The sequence below is a fragment of the Amblyraja radiata genome, chromosome 1 (genome assembly GCF_010909765.2).
Source record: "Amblyraja radiata isolate CabotCenter1 chromosome 1, sAmbRad1.1.pri, whole genome shotgun sequence".
Classification (NCBI taxonomy): Eukaryota; Metazoa; Chordata; class Chondrichthyes; order Rajiformes; family Rajidae; genus Amblyraja; species Amblyraja radiata.
In genome coordinates this window covers 151,708,147-151,729,953 of record NC_045956.1, presented here as the reverse complement: position 1 = coordinate 151,729,953, position 21,807 = coordinate 151,708,147, and the positions used below count along the sequence as shown (strand labels likewise).

Below are 21,807 nucleotides of genomic sequence, written 5' to 3'. Positions count from 1 at the left end.
AGACCCTGTATAACTGCAGTAGAACCTCCCTGCTCCTATACTCAAATCCTTTTGCTATGAATGCTAACATACCATTCGCTTTCTTCACTGCCTACTTTCAATGACTGGTGTACCATGACACCCAGGTCTCGTTGCATCTCTCCTTTTCCTAATCGGCCACCATTCAGATAATAGTCTAATTTCCTGTTTTTGCCACCAAAGTGGATAACCTCACATTTATCCACATTATACTGCATCTGCCATGCATTTGCCCACTCACCCAGCCTATCCAAGTCATCTTGCAGCCTACTAGCATCCTCCTCACAGCTAACACTGCCCCCCAGCTTCGTGTCATCCGCAAACTTGGAGATGTTGCATTCAATTCTCTCGTCCAAATCATTAATATATATTGTAAATAGCTGGGGTCCCAGCACTGAGCCTTGCGGTACCCCACTAGTCACTGCCTGCCATTCTGAAAAGGACCCGTTTACTCCTACTCTTTGCTTCCTGTCTGCCAGCCAGTTCTCTATCCACATCAATACTGAACTCCCAATACCGTGTGCTTTAAGTTTGTATACTAATCTCTTATGTGGATTTCCTATCACGCTTTCCTATAATTTCAAAACAAAAGTAAAACTGAACTGAAAAGTTATTTTAATATAATAAAGTGTCCCAAAGTACTTGACAAAGTATTAAACAACATTTATGTCCAAAGCAGCTACAATCAAATTAGTATCAAGATCTTGGGACTGGAGAAGGATACAGAATTGTAGAAATTTGAAAATGTACATCATGTTAAAATTGATAATTGAACTACTAAGAACCAATACAGACCAATGTCCATGGATATAATGGGTGAACAGGATCAAGAGAAAGTCAAGGCATTTCAGGATGGCCTCATTTCCACGATGGATGCAAGGTGAAAAAAATATTAGCGGTTTCAGCAAATGAAGAGGTAGGGATGAACACAGGAATTATCAGAAAGGTGCAAATAGAGCACCATGAATACTGAAAATGTGCATGTTTTGAAGCTCAATGCAAAGTTGGACAAAACCCAAAAATAAATTCCTTGGGAAAATGTATGCGTCTTGTTTATCCAATAAAAAGGAAAAATGCACACAAAATTTCTCGGAATTGATTTACAAGCAGGTGTCAGAATGCTCTGCTGCAGCAGGGCTTCACATTCAACTAAGTGAATGCCTCAATAATTTTGGGAAAACATTTTGGACAGCATGGTGGTACAGCAGTTGAGTTGCTGCCTTACAATGCTTACAGCACCAGAGACCGGGTTCGATCCTGACTACGGGTGCTGTCTGTACGTAGTTTGCACGTTCTCCCCGCATGGGTTTTCACCAAGATCTTTGGTTTTCTTCCACATTACAAAGATGTACAGTTTGGTGGGTTAATTGGCTTGGTATAATTCTAAATTGTCCCTAGTATGTGCAGGATAATGTTAATGTGCGGAGATCGCTGGTTGGTGCGGGCTTGGTGGGCCTAAGGGCCTGTTTCTGCACTATATCTGTAAAGTAAACTAAGCATAATTTTCTGTTTTTTCAGTTATTGATTCATAACACCTTAAGCTGCTGTTATTTGAGGAATTCTGAATTTGATCCATTTATTTACTGGTTTCCCCAATTTCCGATCTTGGTAGAATAACTTCCTGCTGAAAGGGGACAAATTAAAAAAAAATTGCCTGGGTTTCAACAACTAAGTTACAGAGATAGGTTGAATAAGTTAGGTCTTTATTCTCTGGAGCGCAGAAGGTTAAGGGGGGACTTGATAGAGGTCTTTAAAATGATGAGAGGGATAGACAGAGTTAATGTGATCAAGCTTTTCCCTTTGAGGATAGGGAAGATTCAAACAAGAGGACATGACTTCAGAATTAAGGGACAGAAGTTTAGGGGTAACATGAGGGGGAACTTCTTTACTCAGAGAGTGGTAGCGGTGTGGAATGAGCTTCCAGTGGAAGTGGTGGCGGCAGGTTCGTTGGTATCATTTAAAAATAAATTGGATAGGCATATGGATGAGAAGGGAATGGAGGGTTATGGTATGAGTGCAGGCAGGTGGGACTAAGGGAAAAAAGTTGTTCGGCACGGACTTGTAGGGCCGGGATGGCCTGTTTCCGTGCTGTAATTGTTATATGTTATATATGTTATATGTTAATTTAAAACCAAGTCAAGCAGATTACCTTTTTCTAAAAATATCTTGATTTTTGGGGTAGAGTGACTAGAGAACAGGCAGGCTTTAACTCCACAGAAACATTTTAAAAAAGCATTTCTCAAAGATTTCAAAAGTTACAACTTTTCTGAACAGTATCTTCCAACTCTCACATTCAAAAGGTTGGATTAGCAACTCACTTCAATTCGCCAACATGCTTCAGCACCTCTTGCTGGTATCTCATAATATTGTCCAGTTCTGCTTGAGGTAACTAAACAGAAATTTGGTTTACAGTAAATTAGGACAGAAATGTAACAATCAACTGTTTCGAATGTTCATCAATTAATAAACCCAAATAAAAAATAAACAAGGATAAGATGCTTTGATATTGTCTTCAGTTTTTTGTACGTGTACACTTATATCAATTCTGCAATAATTATTTACGATATTATTTCTACAATAAACAATTTTTTAAAAAGTAAATTAAATTACACCAAGCAAAACCTCAAACATATAATGCTCATACTAGTGCAGACATCACCGGAAAAAGATTGTAATATTTAAGTTGATAGGCTTTGTTATAAAATTAAATGAAAATGGATAATAGAATTAAAAAGTCCAACTAGAATTCACCATTTCAAAATTCAAGGCTCTGCACTCTTGTCAGATTATTCCTACACTCTGATCCCAATTTTCCAGGCATGTCCATCACCCCCATTTACGACAGGGTAGCTCACCAGGTTCAATCTTAGCTGCTTTATTACTTTTAGGTGCATTTCATATTTGCTGCAATTCAAAACTTGAGATGATTGCAACATCCCACCAAATGAGGATTGATTCACATTATTTAAAAAAAAAAAAAGCTCCAAATATTGCAAACCTTAGAAACCTGAACAGCGATTGTAAGGATATCTTGCCTGCAAATGCAAATGCCTCACTGAACCTGTTAATAAACCTGTTCAAATAGGAAGTCAAGTCAGGTTGATGAGTGAGAATGATAAGCATGAACAAAGGAATCGGATAGCGCCTTGAGTATTAGAAAGGCGCTATATAAATCCCATCCATTATTATTATTATTACCTAGAACTTGCTGGGTTCAGCCTTATTCTAATCGTAATAGAGAAAGAGTCAAATGGAATATTTAACTCAAAAATAAAAGGTAAATAAAAATAAAATTTAGATCAGGGCTTATTTTTTTTATTTTCTAAAATATTAAAGTTTATTTCCTGAAAATTAAAATGAAGTTCTGTAAATTCCACTGTCTAATTTTCTTGAACATCAAAATCATTTCCAACCACAATTTGCCTTTGCAACTTTAAGTTCAAATTGAGTGACTCAATTCAACAGGACATGATATTTAGTACCTAGACTAGACTACAAAGATGTAGAGTGAAGATTCTTGTACGTTTGCAACAGAATTAATCCTTAATCCTTTTTAAAATAATCTTTTATTATCCATATCCTGGAAATTATTTAATTAAGAGTTGAAAATGATTAGCAAAACATAAACACAACTGGAGTGTGAACACTAAGTTACTGTTCACATTTATGGTATTAGTCGTTGCATTTTATACCAAGTAAAAAAAAAAATGAAATCAAGGCACTGATTTTTGTATGAAAAACTATGTCAGCCAGATGTGGTACTCACCTGTCCTGTCTGTGGCACAACGTTAGTTCCCTTCTTTGACAGCTCGTCACTTACTAGAGAGACATATCTCCTCTGCTCATCCAGAATCATGTTGAGTTGCCTGTTCAATTGTTTAATTTCAAGGTGGATTCGATTCTGGCCTTCAAAGATCTGTCTCAATTCTTGCTCGTTCACACTTTCAAATAAGTCATCCGCTGAAGTGCAAGCAAACCATTTGGTCTTTATATAATTTTTGATATTAATATTGACCAGCTACATAACATATACCTATTATGAAACGCAGCATTACGAAAAATAAGATTGCATATAATTTTTATATATACACACATGTGTGTGTGTGTGAGATATATATATATATAACAATTATTCCTTAAATTAAATAATAAATTATGGGAAAAATAAAATTTTAGACCAAAAATACAGTGAATACAACACGGTCTTCCTCCACACAAGATGAAGGCTCTTCATTAATTAGCATGGCGACATTGGCTAACGGTCAGTGGAAGGAGAAAGGGATTATCATTAACTTTCCCTTCATTCGCAGTGAATTCACTTCAGTGAAAAATCTAAACAGAGGAAGCAACTTCCAAGTTGATTCTGTGGTATATGAGTCTTAACCGACTTTACTTTGTATTGTGAACCCACCTTGTGTTGTCTTCAATATCCATTTTTAGGACCAGGGCATTGCTAGCAGAGCCAACATTTATCGCCTATCTCTGTACCTCGATACACATGACAATAATAATAAACAAATACAAACTGCCCATATGAATATGGTTGCAAGCTGTTTTCTTGAACTCTGCAGTCTTTCTGATAAAGATAATTTTGCATTGGTGATGGGCATGGAGTTCAAAAGATGTAAAACCCATACAATGAAGGGTTACTGGCATATTTCTAAGTCACAGTGTGGACTCTGGGAAGTTCTAGAATAACCATGGTAAAAAACTACAATTAAACCTACTTGAGTCACTGCAAATTGGCGGTTTTCATAACGATTGATGGAATGTCAATCAAGTAGGCTGTTTTGCCCTGGCAGAGCTTCTTGAACATTGTACGTGTCACACTCATTCAGGCGGGTGTCAGGTCACCACCATAGAGTACCCAGCCTTGGCCCTGCTCTAAAAAGCTTATGCACTTATGTACTACTACTTATGATCTACTCAAATTTACCAAGAAATTAATGGTGGTGTGGTGGCAAAAGCAATGCTGTTGAATAACAAGGATAAGTGATTAGATAATCTCCTGGAGAAAATCGCTGCAAGGATCTGTATGAAGGTTTGGATTACATCATTTGCCAAGTTGTGAATGGAATTGAATGTTGTATAAATCAGTGAACCTTTGTCTTGATGATCCATTGATGAGTTAACTGAAGGTGCTTGGGTTAAGTACATTGCCTAGAAGAACTTCTGCAGTGAAATTATGGGCTGGACTGATTGACCTCTGAATACTACAATCATCTTCCTTTGTGTGAGGAATGCTTTTATTATTCCTTTATTATTTATGCTTTTATTGTTTCATTATTCCTTTTAAAAGTACTTCATTTTGATCTGAGGGAGGATCAGACAAATGATTGACATGGCCCCATGGTCGAAAAGTTCATCAATAATAACTGTAAGCACACTTTAAAAAAATATATGTTGTACCATGGGTCTGTTGCAATTTGCCACGGATTGGACAATATAAATGAACATACAATTTATAAAGTCTAAATCCCAGATAAGAATGCTAAATCCACGCAAACCTAGTTTGAAGACAAATACAAATTAAACACTGAATGATTTAGAGTTCCTGTGCACAAAGGAGGAAAAAACGTGCTTGAAGTTTTCATTTCTAATTCAGTTTAATAGTTTTTTATTTTTGTTGGCAATGTTTTGGCTATTAAAAATACTGAAGAGGTATACCAATTTTTGATTTATATAAATAAATTTGAAGTTGGTATAACCAGAAGTACACCAGGCCATTATGCAAACATTTTGCAGCAAACCATATTCATCATATTACTGGCCATAGCTCCTGTTCAGTTGTCAACATCCACATCTAGAAAGCTCCATATGGTACTTAAAGCAAAAATGAAAGAAACTACAAATTTTGTATGGCAAAGTTTTGAGGCCTCCATAACTTTACCAGTCAGATTTTTTCCTCCAAACCAAGCCTTATAACATAACTAAAACGTAAACCAAAATGGTTGTAAGGCAATTTTGTCCACCAACCTTGTTCCCCTTGCATATCAGGATGATCTTTTTGAAATTCCTCCTTCTTTTTATCAAGTGCTTGTTGGAAATTTTCATACTGCTCTCTATATTTCTCCTTTTCTTCTTGAGGAATTGTTGTATCATCAGGCTCCTATACCAAATAAAGCTTAAATTAACATTTAAACCAAAATAATGTTACTGCAATTTAGGAACCACAATTTAAAGGGCATTATGTTATTATGACAACATCAAGAAAGCATCACTGGATAGTTACATAGTTCTGTAAAACATGTAACATGCAACAAGTTAACATACAAGATGAACTTGTCGATTTTGTACCAAACTCTTGTACAAGAAGGGCCTGGGCTTATTCCATGGGCTGAAAAGAGTGTAACTAGAGAGGTAAAAGGGCTCCTCAGAAACCAAAGCGCCCATCTCCTGTGAGCACAGGAGACGGGCAAGGTCCTCCGAGTATTTCTGTTCTGTTTTTACTGTGGAAAAAAACACAGACAGGAGAACTTTCAACAGTTACTGGCGATGTCTTGAGGACAGTCCATATTATGGACAAGGAGGTGCTGAGGCATATGAAGGCAGTTAAATCTATTCTTACTTTTTTGTTTTGAATCAGACACCTGGTTTATCCTTTACAGCAATTTAGGCACAATCGCATATAATTTAATTTTGCACTGTAATCTCATGGTATCTCATTGAAAACATTTTGAAAAATTAAAATACATCACATTCATTGTTTTCCTTCACCTGGTTACATCCTCAAAAACTCCAGTAGATTTGTCAAACATTACTTTCTTTTGACAGTCCACGTTGACTCTGTCAATTGTGGACTTTGTCTAAATGCTCTGCATCTTTTGAATGTTTTAAGATGGCCTCTAGCATTTTCACCACCTCCAAGATCAGGTAAACTGGTCTAGAATTCCCTGTTTTCTCCCTATTGTTTTTAAATGGTGGGTTTACAATTGTTCCACTCTAGCCCATTGGAAGTGTTTCAGAGTCTAAAGAATATTGAAAAACAATTACCAATACACGCACTAGTCCTGGGCCATTTCTTTAAGTACTCTGTGATACAGATTTATAAAGACATCAAGATTTTGGGGTTTTTAAATCATTTAATTTTCCCTAATACCTTTTCCATACTACTTCCTTCCTAGACCATGTTATTTGTGCCCTTCCTTGTGAATATGGAACAGTAGTTGAAATACAATAACAGAAGAATTGATGAAAATGTTCTACCCATGTGCAATTAATCTCATAAGTATTGCTTGTAAATATTAAAGTAACTTTTCCATTGCTTACATATGTACAGTACATCTCCAAACAGCAATAGTCAAAAAGGGTTATTAAAATCCACATTATCTACCACTTGCATAAAGTTCTCACGATAGGTTGTGGTATGGCTCTGCTTAAACTATCACAAAACCCAGGCATGGAAATCGCTATCAAAACTCGGTGGGGACCGGGGGACCACAATTTCATGGCGGCCGCGCACGCATGCGCACACTGACACACGCGAAGCTTCGGAGGCTTCAGCCGTGGGCCCTGTGGACTGTAATTACGGGAACGATGGCCCAGGCTTACGCCCAGCGCGGAGAAGCAGCGCTAAATCCAGCTCAACTCTGCCTGTCTCGCCGGGTTAATCTACAGCCCTGCCTGCACTGACGGGACACCAGTCCAGAGCCGTGGAGCTAGCGCTGCTTCTCCGCGCTGGCTGTGTATCCACCCCCCCCCCCCCCCCCCCCCCCCCCCCGGGATTTCCGTCCCTGACAAAACCTCGGTAAAGAATCTGTGTAACTTCATGGTGAGTCGTTCCATGTGGTAGGTAAATTTAACAAACAAAAATAATTAACTACTTTGCCAAATTCAATTATCATCAGAAGCATTCAACCCATTTTACCTACCACATGGCATTTGTAGGAGCCAGCAATCATACACTTTGCCCATTGGCACAGATTTAAGACTCGTCAGCCTTGAATGTTTTGAAGGTCAGGTTATTTTGCTGGCTTTGAATTCTCTCTTAATTAAACCTTTTCAAATCACGTGATCTAGAAATGTATGAACATGTACTGCTGCTTAGTAAACATTATTGATAGTCCTTTAGTTACAAGTTTCAACTCTGAAGCTGCTCACACTTTAGTGAGCCCGTCAGCCAGATACCAGCTACAATGAAACTATCCGCATTCAACAGGATTTTGAAAAACCAACAGCAACTTCAGCTATGTTGTCCTTCACTTTGTGCAATATTTGAAATAACGGTTAACTATAGCATATTTAACAAAATACTTGGCCTTAAAAAAAACTAAATTTATGCTCACTATGGTTTTCAAATCAATATTTCAAAATAACAGGTTTTAAAATAATTACTTATTTTGCACAAGGTTGGTGTGATATCAACCATCAATACTCTTAAAGGTTAATTAAAATGTTGTTTTCTTATTGCTGGTTAACAGAATGAGAATCCAATAATATAATTTGATATTTTATCATAAGTGCATCCACAACCACTTCAAATGCAGAATGAGGTTAATGAGCAAGTAGTAAGCAATCATGTGTGACTAAGCTTATTCAGCACAAGTAATGCACCACGTCACTAAAATATTTCCTTGCTCTTCTACCACCAATCTAAAGAACAAGTAGCAGCTCACTGCTAATGTAAGGTGCTGGATCAGTGCTGATTCATGCCACTGGCTATCCAACCGTAACAATTTTCACTAGTTTCTACATGTTATATAAGAAGAGATGGTTATTGGCTGTTAAAATGCTTGCTGCCATCAATGCTGGCACTCAAGAGGTTTATTTTGCTCCTAGAGTAAAAAAATGTATCAAAAACAGTCTGCATTTTCCTGTGGGCAATTCATGATATTTCATTTATAAAAGACTACTACATTTTAGTGAAAACTTCCTTCTTTGGGAACATACACATTTTAAAAAACAGCAGGGTATTATTGCAAATCACCTAGTTGCATGGAAAGAAGAGTATCTGTCGTGAGTATCTAATTTTACATTTTGCCAGTGCTTGAAAATGAATTCATTAAAAAAAAAGCATTCTCCTAAACAATATGCTTTGTTTTGTCATCTAATTGTCCCCATTAACTAGAAAAACTCACCACTGGTTTACCAGGCTCAAAAAGTCTGAAGGTCAGAAACGATAAAACATCATGGTCATCTGTCAAGAAACAGGAAAATTGAACATTTTCATCAACTTGTTCAATCGTTATGACCAACTAAGCAATGTGCACCTTCAACATGACTTTGCTATAAATGCAATACATTTTATACACGTTTGCTACAAACATACCTGCAAGGCCCCCAGTTGCTGCAGAGATTCCAAAGAAACCCTCCAACGGAAGTACCATATTTTCTACTTTGGCACAAAGTTCATAATCATCATTATTTGGTGTAAAGCCATTATGTATCATGACCTACAAAAGAAAAAATACAAATTTAGGAGTCTTACTATGTATCACTGAGAATCTATCCAAATAAAAACAACTTTAAAGCATTCTCCAGCAGTACATTACCCGGTGAATTCATCATCATAAAATAAACATTACTGCTTATCTTGGGGATTTTTTTTTTAAAAAGCATGTTTTTTATATATATAAGATATTTTAAGGTTGTGTACCAATGCATGACTGGAGCAAGATTATTTAGCTGCTTAAACTTTTCTGCACGCTCCCACTCCCAGCAACAAATTGACATGCATGGGGATGAATATGAAAACAATTACATTTAAAACCTAGATCTTACACTTCGGAAATTCAGTGGACCGAATGGCCTTTTTCCATGTCATAAGAAAAATGACGTTTAATAGGACAATTAGAACAGCTTAAGATATATAAACGTTAAAAATGAGGAAACATAAGTAAACATTTACATCCAGAGAATAGAGAAAAGTCGAGGTATAAAACATTTGGACAATCAAATTAAGCTCACAGCTTTAAATTAAAGGCAAGAATGGATAGTTAGAAAATGCTGAAACATGAAAAAATAAATGAGGGCAAACAATGACATTGAGAAAGAACATAGGTGGGAAATTAGGTATTCGGTACTATAACAGAACTTCAACTGTAAACAGACAAAAGAGGTGAACATTGTGCAAGACGCATAGGACTGAAAAGCCGTTTGCAGGGTTATTTCCTCCAACTATGGAACGATTTTCCAAATGAGGAAAGGTTTTTACAAAAAACATTTAAATTTATTTTTGAATCGGGCATATTATTGAAAAATACATTTAGAAAAATAATCAAATACTTGTTGACAACAGAAGTTAGTTATTCCCATCTAACTATTAAGTGCATAACCTCGCTAGGTTACAATATATTTGGAACATGTCCAAGCACAGGAGACTTACAGTCAACGTTTTGCTGTAGTAGATTATTCTGGCTCTCACAGGATAAGGCTTGTTTCTAAAATCTCTTAAACAAGAACCCAACGCTTGTGTTGTACCATCACTGCAGAAATAAATTATTTTGGTATCAAAACATAAAACACAATGTCATACAATGATCACAGTCAGATTTAGTTTTATGTTACCTTAATTCTGAATTTTAAACCAAACATTTACGTCTGGTTTTCTTGTGCAAATAAAATCTTCTGGAGGCAAGCCAGGCAGCATCATTGGAGGAAAAAAGACACACCAACCAGTCTGAAGAAAGATCCGACCTGAAACGTCATCTGCTTTGCCTTCCACAGATGCTGCCTGGTTAGCTGAGTTTTTTCAGCACTTTGCCTTTTGCTCAAGATTCCAGCATCTGCAGTCATTTGCGTCTATATATTTTCTTGTTTGTTCTGTTGCCAAAGTACTGCAATTTTGATTGTATAATCTAAAACTTGTGTGTGCAGCATTTTAGGTGCTGAATCCACAACAGTTTCATCAATTCGTAATGTAATGGCATCAAGAGAAATATGCAAGTTTCACTTAATTAAAATTTGAGTCAGTCACACAGGTTTTTAAGATGTGGGAGAAAAACCAAAGGGCTCAGAGGTAATCCATGCAGTCATAGGTACAACATGCAAAGTAGAGGTCAGGACTGAACCTGGGTGTCTGGTGCTGTGAGGCAGCAGCAGCTCTACAAGCCGGCACTGAAGTTAACAAAAATAAATTATACTAGAGTGTTTATTCGTGTTCTATTTTTAAATTAGTGATCTGGGGTCAACTATTTACAATGTATAATGATAAAACTGAATCAGCAGGATTGTGACCTGTAGCCAAATGCACTAATGATACAAAGATAGATAGGCTTGCAAGTTGTTAGGAAGTCAAAACAACTGCAAAGGGTTAAAGATTCATTAAGTGAGCAGGCAAGTTGGTAGATCATGCAAGTCATTTAAAGAAAGGAAGACTACAACATGCTGCAATACCCAGGGGTCCTACAACATGAATCAAAGTTATCATGCATATATGGCAAATGATTAATAAGATTTTATTGCAATAGGGTGTGGTATATAATAGCAGTTAAGATTTGATGCAACTTCACCAGACTACACCAGAAGCACTGCAGAGTTTTGATCCTACGTACAATGAAGGGTGTGCCCGAGTTTAAGGTTGCTGGGAGTAGGGATGTGACATATGAAGAAAGGTTGAGAAGTTAGACCTATGCTCATTGGAATACGTGATCACTGAACATTGAGGGGGGTTTTGACACTATATTTCGTTGTGGGGTCACTGAGTGCCAAGTGGCGTTGTTTCAGAATAAGTGAGATGAGAACTGTAGTGACAGATTTTATATACTCAAGGATTCTTTCCTCGAAAGTCACTTTAATTGATGACCGAGGATCAGAAGGTAATTAATACGCACTCACAAGCTCTCCATGAGACATTCAATGCCGTTGAAAGATAAATCTTCCAAACACAGTCTCTTGATTAATAGTTTCTTTATTGTAGTAGTACAAACAGTAAGATAATCATAAAGGCTTCTTCTTGTATAAGTACATTTCAATCATACTCGTAGTAATGCTCTTGCATGGCCAAAAACTATGTCTCTTCCCCGATCTTCTACAAAATAAACTAAAAACCTTCGGAGTCTGCACGAGAATCCCAGCCGCAAACACGCCTCAGACTACGTATAAATCCCACCCACATAACTACAGGCAGATAAAATGTAAAGATAACTGGTTATTACTGGTTATAAAGTAGAGTTAAGCTAAACGGCTACTACAAGAACATTTTTTGTTGAGGGTCTTGTCTCTTTTAGAATTCCATATCCCAATGTGCTGCAGAAGCAGTCATTTGATATTTTCAAGGTGACATTTAAACTGCAAGAAGACAAGGGGTAATGGGAAAGTGGCTTTGAGATTAAGACTGGATTAGCCATTTTCTTAATACAGGTTTGATGTGTTGCCTGGCATAACTTGCTCACATTTTTTTATGCACAGTGGAGGTTTTTGAATCGTATGATAAATTACATTTTTTGGAATGCTCATGAATGTTACATTTTTAAACATACAAAGAGTTCTGACAACTGGTTCTGCTTGATTTAATCATCTGTTAGAATGACACTGTCAAGTGATGCATCATAGCTTAGTGTGACATGTAGATCAACTATGAGCCTATGCAATACTTTAATACAACATGTTCTGGTCATTTTCTCATTTCTATTCGTTGGAGATTGCTATGAAAACATCTATTCACCAATCGTGATATAGAATAGTTAACATTCATTGAAACCAATGAAACAGATTGAGTGTGGGTTTCATAGTCCACTCAAAATGATAGCACTCGTGACAATGATTCAACTATGAGCTCAAAGTCCAAGTCTACATCTATTAGATATTTGTCAATTATGCTGAATTAGCTCTTGGAATATATACACACACTCAGTTAAGTGATACCCTTTAGAAGTTGGCTATTTAACATTATTCTCAATGTAGTGCCCTCCATAATGTTTGGGACAAAGACCCATCATCTATTTATTTGCCTCTGTACTCCACAATTTGAGATTTGTAATAGAAAAAAAATCACATGTAGTTAAAATGCACATTGTCAGATTTTAATAAAGGTCATTTTTATACATTTTGGTTTCACTATGTAGAAAATACAGCAGTGTTTATACATAGTCTCCCCATTTCAGGACACCATAATGTTTGTGAAACTGTAATGTCATGTAAATGAAAGTAGTTATGTTTAGTATTTTGCGGGTAAAATCATGGAAGCGAGCGGGTAAGATCATCTCTGACCCCTCTCACCCTGACCACAAACTCTTTGAATCACTTCCCTCTGGAGGTCGGCTCCAGTCTGTCAAAGCTGCCAAAGCCAGACATAAAAACAGCTTTTTTTCCCCACGAGTAGTAGTTCTACTCAATAACCAAAAATCTGTAGCCTCCTTTTGCTCTGGTATTTTATTTAATTCACATGTTTTATTATTAATGTTTAATGTTTTATGTATCATTCTTAACTGTCACTATGTCATGTTGTCACTTGTGGGCGGAACACCAAGACAAATTCCTTGTATGTGAATTCTTGGCCAATTAACATTCATTCATTCATTCATCATTCGTTGCATATCCTTTGCATGCAATGACTGCTTGAAGTCTGCGATTCATGGGCATCACCAGTTGCTGCGTGTCTTCTCTGGTGATGCTCTGCCAGGCCTGTATTGCAGTCATCTTTAGCTTATACAGGTGCACAACCTTTTATCCGAAATACCAAATAACGAAAAGCTCCGAATAGCAGACATTTTTTCAGTCCTTGAAGAAAGGTCCTTAAAGACGTTCACCGAGGGCGGCCCGCAGAGGTGACAGCGGAACCTCCGGTCGGTCCTCGAAGAAAGGGGAACTAAATCCCCATTCATAAAAGGGAAGGTGAGGGTATATTGCGCGGGAGGGTTAATAATTGACAATCTGCTGCTGCCTGCCCGCTGAGTTAAAAAGTTCCCACGGTAGACTCACGATACACAGTGTATCGTGAGTCTTGCGTGGGAACTTTTTAACTCAGCGGGCAGGCAGCAGCAGATTGTCGCTCCCTTCAGTTTCACCCCACCTACACCCCTCTGCTTCCCGGCCATGTGTGTGACCCTTTCCCTCCCCTCTCCAGCTCCCCGCCCATTGCACGGGCGCGGGGACTTTGCACTGTCTTCACGTCGGCGATGCCAGCAGGTCAGTGCCAGTCACCGGAGACGTCAGGACCAACGGGACACCGACCCCCAGGCCCACTGCAAGCACGGAGATCCCAGAGACCCACAGCCAGCAGCAGCCCAGCCCCGTTCCAACTCCAGAGGAAAACTGCAAACTGGCCGGATACGTCAGGACCACAAGAAGCCGCTCCCCGATGGGCCGCTACGGCGACAAATGGCAGTTCGCCCACAGCCCGAGCTGCGCCCCCTCATCGGGACACCGACCCCCAGGCCCACTGCAAGCACGGAGATCCCAGATCAGCAACTCCAGCCCAGCCCCGCTCCAACTCCAGAGGAACACGCTCCCCGTAGGGGCAGAAGCTGATGGTGTACAAGGTACGTCTTGTTCTTGGGTTGGCGCAGCTCGGGGTGTGGGCGAACTGCCACTTGTCGCCGTAGCGGCCCATCGGGGAGCGGATTCCTCTGGAGTTGGAGGGGGAGGGGGAGGGGGGTATTGTGCTGTTTGATCGCCCCCTGCTATCCCAGGGACAGGGAGACACAGCGGCTTTTGAGAATGGTGGGCAATCACTTCCAAAGTTCTGCCCACACAGTCAGTACACCTCTCCTACACTTGTCTCCCGCACTAAGATCATCTCGCAGAGAATGATCCCAGCCTAACCCTCCCTATTCTCTCCTATTCTGCAAGAAAAAACTACATTGAAGACTCAAACTCGCGATCGAGTAACTGCCGGGATCGAGGCACAAACTCGCGACCTTGCGGATATGAGCCGAGCACTCTACCACTGAGCCAGCCGTTAAAATCTACGCTAAAAATCTTCCATTCCGAAAGCCGAAAAATTCCGAATTACGAAAAGTGTCTGGTCCCAAGGCTTTCGGATAAAAGGTTGTGCACCTGTACTTGTTTTGGGGGCTTGTCCCCTTCAGTTTTCTCTTCAGCATATAAAAGGTATGTTCAATTGGGTTCAGATCGGGTGATTGGCCAATCAAGAATTGACCATTGTTTAGCTTGAAAATCTCTCTTGTTGCTTTTAGCAGTATGTTCGGGATCATTGTCTTGCTGTAGAATGAACCGCCGGCAAATGAGGTTTGAGGCATTTGATGGAACTTCAGCAGCTAGTATGTGTCTATACACTTCAGAATTCATTATGCTACAACCATCAGCAGTTGTATCATCAATGAAGATAAGTGAGCCAGTACCTTCTGCAGCCATACATGCACAGGCCATAACACCCCCACCACCTTGTTTCACAGATGAGGTGGTATGCTTTGGATCTTGGGCAGTTCTTTCTCTCCTCCTTACTTTGCTCTTGCCATCACTCTGATATAAGTTAATCTTCATCCCATCTGTCCACAAGATCTTTTTCCAGAACTGTGGTTGCTCTTTTAAGTACTTCTGGGCAAACTGTAACCTGGCCATCCTATTTTTGCAGCTAACCAGTATTTTGCATCTTGTAGTGTAGCCTCTGCATTTCAGTTCATGAAGTCTTCAGCAGACTGTGGTCATTGACAAATCCACATCTGAAGAGTGTTTCTGATCTGTCAGACAGGTGTTTGGGGATTTTGCTTTATTATAGAGAGAATTCTTCTGTCATCAGCTGTGGAGGTCTTCCTTGGCCTGCCAGTCCCTTTGCGATTCGCAAGCTCACCAGTGCTCTCTTTCTTCTTAAGATGTTCCGAACAGTTGATTTTGGTAAGCCTAAGGTTTGGCTGATGTCTCTAACAGTTTTATTCTTGTTTCTCAGTCTCATAATGGCTTCTTTGACTTTCATTGGCACAACTTTGGTCCTCATGTTGATGAAAACAACAATAAAAGTTTTCAAAGATTGCAGGAAGGACTAGGTGCTGCGAGCTCTTATACCTGCATAAAGGAAGCATTTAAACACACCTGAGCAATTACAAACACCTGTGAAGCCATGTGTCCCAATCATTATGGTGCCCTGAAATGGGAGGACAACTGCTGTAATTTCTACATGGTGAAACCGAAATGTATAAAAATACCCTTTAATAAAATCTGGCAATGTGCACTTTAACCACATGTGATTTTTTTCTATTACAAATCTCAAATTGTGGAGTACAGAGGCAAATAAATAAATGATGGGTCTTTGTCCCAAACATCATGGAGGGCACTGTATTTCAAATTCCTCCCTCTTTCTTTGTTATGTTTAAAGGTCTAGTAGATATTAAAGGTCAAGGCAAAGGACAGATTAAAACAAATTTATATGACATTACTTTTACATAAGAGATATACCCATATTGAAAAATTGAACTCTTGTTACGCGAGTCATTGAAGCCCACCAGCAGAATCACATTATGTGTCTCCATTCAAATATGATCTACATTGCTGATGAAACTTGGAAAAGGTTAAAAACTTACTTCTGATGATCATAAAGTTGATGGCCATTATTTCCAACGACAAGTATTACTGGGTTATTTTTCTGCAAGTTGCAAAACAAACTCGTTTTATCTTTGCACAATAACTATTCTGCAACAATAAGAGTAACTTTTGCTTTGAAAATTAATAATGTACGTGCTGCCGGGGGTGATGGTTGAGGCAGATACTATGGTGGCATTTAGTTTTGGATAGACATTGTTTTCTAACCATTTGAATCACTGGAAAGCGAATCTGGACTGTCAAAGCTGCCACAGCCAGTCATAAAAACAGCTTTTATTCACGAGTAGCTCTACTCAATAGCCAAAAATCTGTAGCCTCCTTTTGCTCTGGTATTTTGTTTGTTTGGCATGTTTGATCAACGGTGTTTTATTATAAATGTTTAGTGTTTTATGTGTCATTCCTAACTGTCACTGTATGTCATGTTGTCACGTGGGTGGAGCACCAAGGCAAATTCCTTGTATGTGAATACTTGGCCAATAAACTTAAACCTATTCATATGGCTATGCAGGGAATGGAGGGATATGGATTATGTGCAGGCAGATAAGAATTGGTCTTGGCATCATATTCGGCACAGACATTGTTGGCCGAACGGCACGTGCTAGCGCCATACTGTTTTATCTACAAGAATGTGAAATTGATGAAAATTGCAGAAATTTTGGAAAAGCTGGATGATTGTAAAACTGTCTGTACCAATTATGAGTGAAAACAAACATCATTATTGAATTCATAATCCCAAGGGAACGCAAATGATAGTTTGGACACCACAACAATTGAGGGAAACCAAGGTGGGATGGGAAAATGCCATGTAACTGAATGGTAGCACTGTATAACTGAAGGTAATTCAGGGTTTCTTTTATGAAGCCCTGTTGAAATGGTACATTTCAGGCTAGATCAGAGGAAGAAAAATGGCAACGATTGTATTTGCAAGATTTTACTCCAACTGGTCAAAATAACATCTTCCTTGAAATTGTCTATTTATACATACCTTTCCATCATTATCAAAGGAGTCAAAAAAAATTCCAAGGCCATTCCATGAGTCAGATGCTCCAAACACTGGGCCATCCAAGCCCTGACCATCTGTGTACCAGATTGCCTGATATGAAAAGAAGCAAATTAAGTTTGTGAACATCACAGCAATTTAAAAAATATCAAATATTTTAAGATGTCATTACCAGTCCATCAGCTCCAACTCTTCCTCTACCCGTCACACGGAAGGTAACTTCAATTTCCCAATTTTCAAAGGTGAGTTTGCTTTTTGTCCAAACAGATCCCTTTTGGCTTTTCAGTGATGGTGTTATCCTGACTTGATCTGCACTAGGTATCGCATCTAAAATAAAAACAAAAAAAACACATAGCATGATGAAACTAATTGTTCCATAGACGTCAATCAAATAACACCAACTTTGAACCATCCCAGCCCACCAGGTCTGCTGAAGCAGATAACCAAGCACATTTAAGATGAAACTCTGAAAATTCATTGATTCATAGTGGATGCATTAGTGATAATTTTTCAAAACTCTTTAGATTCTGGAGTAGTTCCTGAGGATTGGAGGGTAGCTAATGTAACCCCACTTTTTAAAAAGGGAGGGAGAGAGAAAACGGGGAATTACAGACCAGTTAGTCTAACATCGGTAGAGGGGAAACTGCTAGAGTCAGTTATTAAAGATGGGATAGCAGCACATTTGGAAAGTGGTGAAATCATTGGACAAAGTCAGCATGGATTTATGAAAGGTAAATCATGTCTGACGAATCTTATAGAATTTTTCGAGGATGTAACTAGTAGAGTCGATAAGGGAGAACCAGTGAATGTGTTATATGTGGACTTTCAGAAGGCTTTCGACAAGGTCCCACATAAGAGATTAGTATACAAACTTAAAGCACACGGTATTGGGGGTTCAGTATTGATGTGGATAGAGAACTGGCTGGCAGACAGGAAGCAAAGAGTAGAATAAGCAAATTAAATATTTTTAGTGATTTTTAAAATATAATTGTTCAGGTAAAGATGGCTAATAGAAGACAGAGGGTTGTGATAGAAGAGCTAGACACCCGTGACCAGAGGAGTTCCAAACAGATTTGTGCTAGGATCTCTGTTATTTGTGAGTATACAAGTTATATAAATGACTTGGACACGAATGTAGACGGGTTGATTAGTAAGTTTGCAGGCGATGCCAAGGAGTTGAGGATTGTGGGGAAGTCTGTTGAACTATACAGCGGGATATCGACAAGCTAGACAAATGAGAGGAGAACAGGCAGATGGGATTTAGTTCGACTAAGTGTGCCGCACTGTATTTTGCGAGGTAAAAATGTACGGCAATTAATTGCAACACCCTAAATAGCGCTGATCTACAGAAGGAACTTGGGTGTCCATGTCCACAGCTCCCTGAAAGTGGCAACACAAGTAGACAGTGGTAGAAACCCATCTATCTCTTTATAAATCGTTGAATGGCTACGTTGAAAACAGTGCATGTCATGCCTTATCATGTTCATTAAAATGATAGCATTTATTATCAAATGAATTAATTCAAAGTACAAGATTTTATCATCTACAGCTGCATAATTACTAGTGCAAATTATCATTAAATACAAACGTATGGATTAGATGGTGTTGATAATGCCAAGACATTAATGACAAACTAATCGTGCCATAACACCAAGCTGTCAACATTACTCTCCTGCAAACAAACTCAAATTTTGACAATTTAAACATTTGAACATGTTGTTACGTTATTCATATAGATTGTTATACTATTCAAACCATTTAATGCAAATCAAGTGTCAATAGACAAGATATTTTTTTGGATTTAAATATGCAACTGGTAAAAGGGAGCAAAACAAGATGTTCATCCTTAGATTTCAGACCCTCAGAAATATTATCCTGTGAATTTTGTATTGCATTTTCCTCTTGTAATTGCACTTTGGCAACCTTTGCAATGAGCTGTACAAACAGAGCTGTTGACAATCGGCACATGAAGCAAGCCTCATCAACAAAAATAGCAGGAGAAGCTGAGATTCAGTGAGTTTAAACGAGCATTTGGTTTCAATAATTAGAACCGGAGAATTTTAAAAGTTCTGAAGTAATGAGTTGAGAAAGTGGACACTGAAGTTTCTAAATGGACATGGATAGTACAAAGCAAGACGACATAACGAAACGTTATCAAAGTCTGGTTCAGCCACAGCTGGAGAATAGTGTCCCAATCTGGTACCACACCTTAGGAAAAATGTGAAGATTTAGGAGAGTTCAGAAGGCATTTTTGGCCTGTCCCACTTAGGCGATTTTTCAAGTCGTCAAATTGTAGCAGGTCGCTAAAAAACCGGCAACTGGAACGGCGACTGTCAGAGTGGAACACACACACACATCGCTTCCTTCACCAGCCGGTTATGCAGGAGGGGGACAGGGCAAGTGGGAGGAGCGCTGTCTGAGTGAAATTCACCGGGAGCAAAGCACGATGCACACCACGATGAACAGGAAGGTTGGCACTGTAATTAAGACGGTGAAAGCACAGTGTACGGGAAGGGTCACTTTAAAGGGGGGGGGGGGGGGGAGATACGGTAGGGAGGAGTGGAGACAACTTTTAAGAAGCAAGAGATACACGGCTGTGAAGCTCGGCGGACATTAACATTACCGGTAGGTTATCCTTGTTCTGAAAACGACTGTTTACGTTTTTTTCCCAATGAGCGCCGGCGTCCAGCTACCTCACCAGCCCACAGCCGACATCACCATGGCCACCTACCACAACAGCACCTACCGCACGCAACAACCTATGGCATCAAAACCACTGTCGCCGCTAATTTTTGAACATGTTGGAAAATTAGCGGTGACCAGAATGACGCCGCGACTAGTTACGAGAATGCGGGAACTACTCCTCACCACGCAGGCGACACCCCGGCAACCTCCAGCGAACTCATAGTCTCTTGGAGTCACATAAAAAGTCGTGTAAGTGGGACAGGCCCATTATCAAAATGATTCCAAGAATGAGGGACTTGGGCTATCCGGAGGTACTGGAGAAACTAGAAATGGTCTCCTCAAAATAGAGATTGTGATTTTTTTTAAATTATAAAATACCTACCCACAACACTGATACATATACATAAACCTGTCCTATCCATATATCTGTCCAAATATTGTTTAAAAGTCATAACTCTAACCTCTTCTACAGAATCTTTTTAATGAAGGCACTTATAACAAGGTTTCCTTTGGAAAAAAGATAAGACATGGAACATCTCACCTATGCGAAGGCTAAAATTGTAATTTTGTAAATTTAGACTACCACCTAGGATACATGATTTTCTATCCAATCATATGTCCATATGCAAGTGCTGAGGGATTGCAACAGTTCATTGTTCATCCACAAATTTTCAAAGGCACTGACACAAATGCATCTAAAACTGACCTTGCCAGACTTTGTAGCACCGAAAGAGGCGAAACTTCAAAAGATTATTAGTGGACTCCAGTCTTAACCTGCCATGCATTCCATCTCTTAGAATCCTAGCAAGAACTTTTTGTCTTCATATCATACTTTAATCAAGTGCTGTAGGAAAGAACTGCAGATGCTGGTTTAAAATCGAAGACACAAAATGCTGGAGTAACTCAGCGAGTCAGGCAGCATCTCTGGCGAGAAAGAATGGGTGACCCTTCAAACTGAAGGGACTCGACCCAAAACGTCACCCATTCCTTCATACATAAAGTATGATATAAAGTATGATATGTTTCGGGTTGAGACTCTTCAGACTGAAGGATCGCGTCCTGAAACGTTACCCATTCCTTCTCTCCAGAGATGCTGCCTGACCCACTGAGTTAGTCCAGCATTTTGTGGCTTTATGACACACTCAAGCAACAGCCAGAAACATCTCTATTTTCATTGCATTAGGAATCTTCAACCTATTTGAAAAGCTTCTTCAAACAAAACCTATCCTTCAAATTATTTTGGGGTCTTCCTAATCACATTAAATTTTAATACAGATCCAATGATACAATGATACAATTTATTTGTTGTCATTTGAACCTCATTGAGGTTCAAACAAAATTTGGTTTCTGCAGTCATACAAACAAGTAGAAGAACCAAGACACAACACAATTTACACAAACATCCATCACAGCGAATCTCCTCCTCACTGTGATTGTATCTCTCCCCTGCACTCCCCATTCTCCACCCGATGTCAGAGTCAAAGCCCCGGCGGGCGATGGTAAGTATGTCCCGCGGCCATTAAAGCCGCGCCAGGCGATGCAAGGCCACGTTCCGGGTCTTGATGTTGGAGCCCCCCGGCGGGTGCTAGCAAGTCCCGCGGCCATTAAAGCTCCAGGTCATCCTCAACCCTGCAACTCGGGCGGGAGAAGTCGCCGTTGCTGAAGCT

The 21,807-nt window shown here is 39.2% G+C and overlaps 1 protein-coding gene across 1 annotated transcript in view; it reads right to left on the bottom strand.

Moving 5' to 3' along the window:
- lman1 (lectin, mannose binding 1) overlaps positions 1 to 21,807 on the bottom strand; it is a 61,765-nt gene that overhangs the window by 24,446 nt on the left and 15,512 nt on the right. Inside the window, exons 2-10 of the mRNA XM_033032768.1 lie at positions 17,628 to 17,782; positions 17,441 to 17,548; positions 16,437 to 16,498; positions 10,343 to 10,442; positions 9,287 to 9,410; positions 9,096 to 9,154; positions 5,995 to 6,127; positions 3,785 to 3,978; positions 2,337 to 2,407 (exon numbers count right to left, since the gene is read on the bottom strand). Coding sequence (XP_032888659.1) covers positions 2,337 to 2,407; positions 3,785 to 3,978; positions 5,995 to 6,127; positions 9,096 to 9,154; positions 9,287 to 9,410; positions 10,343 to 10,442; positions 16,437 to 16,498; positions 17,441 to 17,548; positions 17,628 to 17,782 — 1,006 coding nt within the window. The remainder of the gene's footprint in view (positions 1 to 2,336; positions 2,408 to 3,784; positions 3,979 to 5,994; positions 6,128 to 9,095; positions 9,155 to 9,286; positions 9,411 to 10,342; positions 10,443 to 16,436; positions 16,499 to 17,440; positions 17,549 to 17,627; positions 17,783 to 21,807) is intronic.